At 41.6% G+C, this 5,769-nt stretch overlaps 1 protein-coding gene across 1 annotated transcript in view; it reads right to left on the reverse strand.

Annotated features, from left to right (window-relative positions):
- The window catches only part of c6 (complement component 6), a 27,311-nt gene that overhangs the window by 13,641 nt on the left and 7,901 nt on the right, over positions 1-5,769 (reverse strand). Inside the window, exons 4-11 of the mRNA XM_015394062.1 lie at positions 5,479-5,623; positions 5,263-5,401; positions 4,938-5,076; positions 4,613-4,807; positions 4,269-4,512; positions 3,113-3,235; positions 2,847-3,013; positions 480-705 (exon numbers count right to left, since the gene is read on the reverse strand). Of these exons, the coding sequence (XP_015249548.1) occupies positions 480-705; positions 2,847-3,013; positions 3,113-3,235; positions 4,269-4,512; positions 4,613-4,807; positions 4,938-5,076; positions 5,263-5,401; positions 5,479-5,623 (1,378 nt within the window). The remainder of the gene's footprint in view (positions 1-479; positions 706-2,846; positions 3,014-3,112; positions 3,236-4,268; positions 4,513-4,612; positions 4,808-4,937; positions 5,077-5,262; positions 5,402-5,478; positions 5,624-5,769) is intronic.

A 5,769-nucleotide genomic window follows, 5' to 3' on the forward strand; every position in this document is an offset into this window, starting at 1 on the left:
AGTTCATGAACATAGATGAGGGTAGGAACGTAGATCAACCGTTAAATCGAGAGCTTCACTTTTTGACTCAGCTCTCTCTTCACCACGACGGAGCGGTACAGCGCCCGCTATCTTAAAACTCATTTTAATAATTATATGGAAAGATTCTTAACTTGGGTCTCTTCTGCTTTGGGGCTGATGTTTACAGTCAGCTGATGACTGCAGATCAGCAAAAGCCTGTTAATTAACTGTCAGTGTAAATCAGCTGTGCTGGAGCAGGGAAACTTCTAAAACCTGCAGGACAGCGGCCCTCGAGGACCAACTTTGGGAATGCCTGACTTAAACAGTCACTAGAAACTTTCTTTTTTACATTTTCAAGGACTCTTCAAAACCGACATAAAGTAAGAAACTAACCGCCAAATAATCCGAACTAATTTATTTAAGACAATAAAATGTACAAGTTCCCCTTAAATGAGTTTGGTACCACAGAGTCTTCCTACCTGATGTGTAATCAGACGCTCGTTTCTCACAGTTGGTTCCAAAAGTTCCTGTCTGACAAACACACTTGCACTCGGTACCAGAGAGAACTGGCCTGGCATTATTGGGACACGGGGCGCACTTGCAGGTATCAAACTCCTCCAGGTATTGTAACAGAGCTCTCCTCAAGTGCCTCCTTTTTGTGACAGCACAGGGAATTCCACGTACGAGGTCTATGAGCGGAAGCACCTAAACAAAGAAAACATGGTGTTTAATACAAAGATTTATTATATTTAGCATATCTTAGACTTAGACAAACTTTATTGTAGTGTCTACAAAATGAAACTTTGGCTTTTACAGCTCTCATAACATTCACATTTCTTAAAGTGCAGCAGTGATCAATGTAAACATTGTACTTTCTCCATAGGAAGTACAATTGTCTCAATATTAGGAAGACTAGCTATGAGTTTTCTTGACAAACAAAGGACACTGTCATGATCTGGCCTGATAGCTGGAATTGTTCATTTCACTCACCTGAATAACTCTGCCCAGTTTTCTAATTATCACTCACCTCATCCACCTGCGTCTTTTGCTTTATATTCAGTCCAGCCCAGTTATCGAGGCCAGATCATTGTTTGATGTTGGTTCCCTGTTTGTCTTCTGTTAGTTTCCGGTTTGTCAGTTTTGTTAGTTTTCCAAGGTTCATGTTCCAGTGAGGAGTTTATTCTCAAGCCAGTGTCCTCAGGAAAGTTTATTCCGCAACCATTGGTGAGAACGTTTCAGCGTTTCCCTAAGTGATACTGATTTCCTGATTCCTTTCCCTCTCACCCACTGGCTCTGCCTGTTCCTGCCTGATCTGTTCGCCTGAACCACAGTTGGACTCCTGCTGGATTCTGCCTCCCAGGTGCTTTTCTGTCTGAGATGGATGCTTGATGCACGGGCCTCTGAACTGGCCTTCACGCTCTGATGAATTCCTTGAACCCGGATCTGTCCATTCCTGAGTGGATCGGAACCCCTGACTGGACTGCGGATTCCTGAATTCCAGTACCACTCCAGTCTGATCTAAATCCCTGTCCTGGGTCGGAGTCATGCTTGTTCACAGGGGTTGCTGCATCGGGGATGTTCTGGATGGCTCAGGGCCGCTTCTCGTTGGCAGTGTATCAGCTTATCCTGCCTAAGATTGAGAGGATGGACTGAACTGTTAAACCAGAGTGTGAGTGATTGGTCGGTGCCCCTTCCCCCTCCTGCAATCACTACAGGTCCACATATTTTCAGCAGCCCGCTATAGTTCTGTCTGTTTTTGTGTAAATAAACATTTTGAACTTTCCTACCGACTGTCTCACCTTGAATACTGGGTCCATTTGTCCCTTTTTCTGACAGGCAGAGGGCGTACGATTAAGTTTGTTTAGTTATGCTCTAGATAACGTGGATATTCATTACACAAGTTAGTATTCCCTTTCTTATGAGCCAGGTGGTAACCCCAAGAGATGCACACGGACCCCCTCTTCCAACGATAGACTGCAGGTGGCACTAAGCACTTGGGCTAACAGGAAACAGGTTCTAGTCTCAGCCGTCTTGTCACAAGACCAGACAGAACCTTTGACAGCAACAGCCGTTTTGGGAAATCTTTTGCCAGTTCGGGCTGCTCAGTGGCGCAGTGGGTAGCAGCAAGAAGGTTCTGGGTTCGATTCCTGACCTGGGGTCTTTCTGCATGGAGATGCATGTTCTCCCTGAGCATGCATGGATTCTCTCAAGGTACTCTGGCTTCCACAGTCCAAACACAGTCCAAAAACATGAATGTTAGGTTAATTGGCTTCTCTAGATTCTCCTTAGGTATGAGTGTGTGAATGGTCGTATGTCCCGTTTGTCTCTGTGTTGCCCTGCGATGGACTGGCCAATTGACAGCTGGAGATAGGCACCAGCCACCCTTGTGACTCCAATTGGGACAAGCGTGTTAGATAATTGATGGATGGATTTAGCCAATTCCTTGTTTTATTTTAGTTTTTTGTTAACACCTCCCATTATATCTTGGTCTATCCCTCCCTGTCCTTTTAGGGTGGCACTAGGTGAGCATTTTCTAATGATCATTGGTTAGTAGGCAGTTACACCCTAAACAGTACAAGATACAGATAAACTACCATGAACACAGCCTCCCAGTCCAAAGATAATTTTAAGCATCCAATAAACATTCGGTCAGGATTTTAGTCAGCTCTGATACTTTCTCTCAAATTCCCTAAATAATAACAGTCTTGGGATGAAACTAGTTGTAATCTTATGCAAGTAAAATTCGTACAGCTTTTTATTTGTCTACAAAATCAGATGGTAGGAAGACTAAACCAAGCTTTTAAAATTACTGATGTATGAGGTCTATAAAGATCTCTGGACTTTACCTTGTAATCCACCAAAGCAGGGTTTTCGAGCACAGACTTGGCCCAGTTCTTGTAAGATGTCTTGTTTGGAGCAGAGCCCTCTCTTTCCCAGGTAAGAGCTTCCGCCTCCCTAACTCTACCTCCTTTCACCATGGAGAAGGATTTCTCTGAGGCCTGGATGAATGAGCCTGGACCAGAGAAAGGAGGAAGAAGTGACCAAAGAGAATAACCCATGGGGGTATATAGACATTTGGAAAACTTGTTTCCTGCTGCAAGTCAGAACAAACCTTGATATTTCTCAGTCATCCTGTTGTTGGTGCATCTGGACACGCTGCTGGATTCACTGTACAGGATTACAGTCCAGCCGGTTTCACGACTCAGACAGCCTGAAATGCGCTCATCACTTTCACCTGCCTCATAGAAAGTACAGAAAAAAACAACGTAAGTTAAACATTTTGAAATGCCATAAGCCATAATATTAATTTTGGACATTTGTAGACGAATGTCCATGCAGGTTTTCTTTGCAAACTCTTTAAATTTAAATTTGTGTCTGCTAGCTATTGGCTAAAACCGTAAACAGCTGGACTCTAAAAAATGTATTGGGGGTCACTCCTGGGGCTAAATAATATTTTCCATATTATTTCCATGTGTTTCCATTCAAATGTCCTGCAATTTCTGAGTGAACTTTTAAAATTTTGAAAAAAGAAAATGCCAATTAGATGCTTTAATCTGTCCATGAGAGTGAATTAACCCAGCAAGGCGTAATATCTGCATACAGCATGTTCAAGAATGGCTCTAATATGCAAAACCTAGAGCAGACCACAGATCAGTAACACACACACTGGAAAAAATTCAAAATCTAAACAAGTCATTTTTTCTTAAAATCAGTGCATTTGTTCTTGAAATGAGGAGGTAAGTGAGACACGTTGCCAATGGAATAAGACAATCTACATTTAAAATAAGAAAACACAATTGCGTTGTCTTATTTCAAGTGCATATTACCCAAATATCTAATTTTAAGAGTAAAAATACTCATTCCATTGGCAAATCATCTAATTTATCTACTCAAATTAAGTTTAAATTCACTTAATTAAAGACATTTTTGCTCATTTTTAGACAGTTTTTTCCAGTGCAGAGGTTTAATGAATGCATTCCAGTAATTGGATTAAAATTTTGCTGCTACCATCAAGCTCTTTTAATGTGATACTTCAAAATACACATAAAGAGAAATACTGATGGAAACACATCTATTCTGACTCCAGTGATTTTGCTTCTAGATAAAACAAATATGGTTATTCTTTGCGAATATGAAATATTTTCCCTCTAAAAACTTGTTTTTAAATACTAATTATTGCTGTATGTATTGTTTATTTATTTATATGCTGTTTTTTGAATATTACTAATTATGTTCTGTACTTTAGACAGCAGGGTTTAATGTTTAACCTGAACTTTTGAGCTCCTCTCGGCTGTATTGGTACAGCAGGTCATAGTGGCCTCCCAGTTTTCCTGAGCTGTAGTAGTGTGTGCCAAAGCGCTGGAAGATTTCCCTGTAGAGGGCGTAGTTGTAATCCAGGGGGAGAGCGTGTAGGAACTGCTGAAATGGCAGAGAAAGGACGAGGTCCTGTGGCTCCTTTACTGTAAATGTAGAAATCGGTAGAACTTGGTGCACTCGGAAAAACTTGGAGTCCTAGAAATAGGGCCAGAGATAGAGTGATTATAGTGCTCCAAATAGCACTGTTTGTATTCCAAATAGCTTATTAGTGTCATGTTGAGCATTAAAAAATCACCTTTTTCTTTGAAGCCTCAAATGCAAACTTGTTGGAAGTAAGACGTGAACCAGAAGAACTATGGAAAACAATGAGAAGAAACAGAAAGCCACGTGGATCATGGCTCCCGGTTTCACTTTGCCTCGTTCTCTTTATCTCGACGGACTCAGAAACCACCTCCTGGGGTTCAGTGCTAAAGTCTTCCAGCACTCCAACCTAAACAACAACATCGTCAGTAAATATCAGATGTTTAAAAACTGTAGCAACAAGTTAATCCCTTTTCCTGAAGTTCTCTCAGTATTTATTGGTGGTAAAAGCTTTAATTAATGTGATAATCAATGACTACCTTAATGTCAAAGGTTTTAAAGTTGTGTGGAACTCGATGGTAGAGAAGCGTGCTTGGGGGCCGCTTGATGACGCAGCTTCCTCCCATGAACATGTTGTCCAGCACCACTCCTCTTGGCTCTTCTGCCAGAGCATCAAATCTATGTTGAAAAGCCGCAAAGAGGAAATTCTCAGTTCTTCATCGGTTTACATTACATGTGGAGAAGAAAATTACCACACACACCAGAAGACCTACCAGTACCTTTTTGTATAAAGAATTAAATGATAAGTAAAACACACCGCTACACACTTCAATAGGGGTTATTGGGTGATTATTAACCAGTTACCCATTTCCAACCAGATCAGCCCCGGGAGCCACTCTCTTGTCAGGACAGACAACTTTAAAGGTTTTGCAATCCCTCTCATCTGAGTTATCTCCACAGTCGTTCTGTTCGTTGCACGTCAGTGTGGAGTTAATGCATCGCCCTGCACGAGGAAGGTTGTTTTTAATCATATCATACAATTACAGTTTGGGAAATGGGTCAGATGTTCAGTCCACTCACCGTTGTCACACTTGAAGTCATCTCTGCAGTCCACAGACGGTAACTGGCATTCTTTGGAAGGATAGCAAGGCCTTTCCTCGGTCAGTTCCACGCTGCATTCCGATCCACCGAACTGCGAAGGTCTCACAACAGACCGAGTCCGAAACTAAAGCACAACGCAAAGGAGAGAGAAACTTAGGTTGCTGCAGCTGGGTTTTACTATTTTACAAAAAAAAAAAACAGAACAAAGTACGATGGATAATTAGGGCCAGGCTAGATATTTCTTTTTATTTTTTTTTTTGCAATCGGGCA

This window comes from Cyprinodon variegatus, unplaced genomic scaffold (assembly GCF_000732505.1).
Source record: "Cyprinodon variegatus isolate N-32 unplaced genomic scaffold, C_variegatus-1.0 Scaffold670, whole genome shotgun sequence".
Lineage (NCBI taxonomy): Eukaryota > Metazoa > Chordata > Actinopteri > Cyprinodontiformes > Cyprinodontidae > Cyprinodon > Cyprinodon variegatus.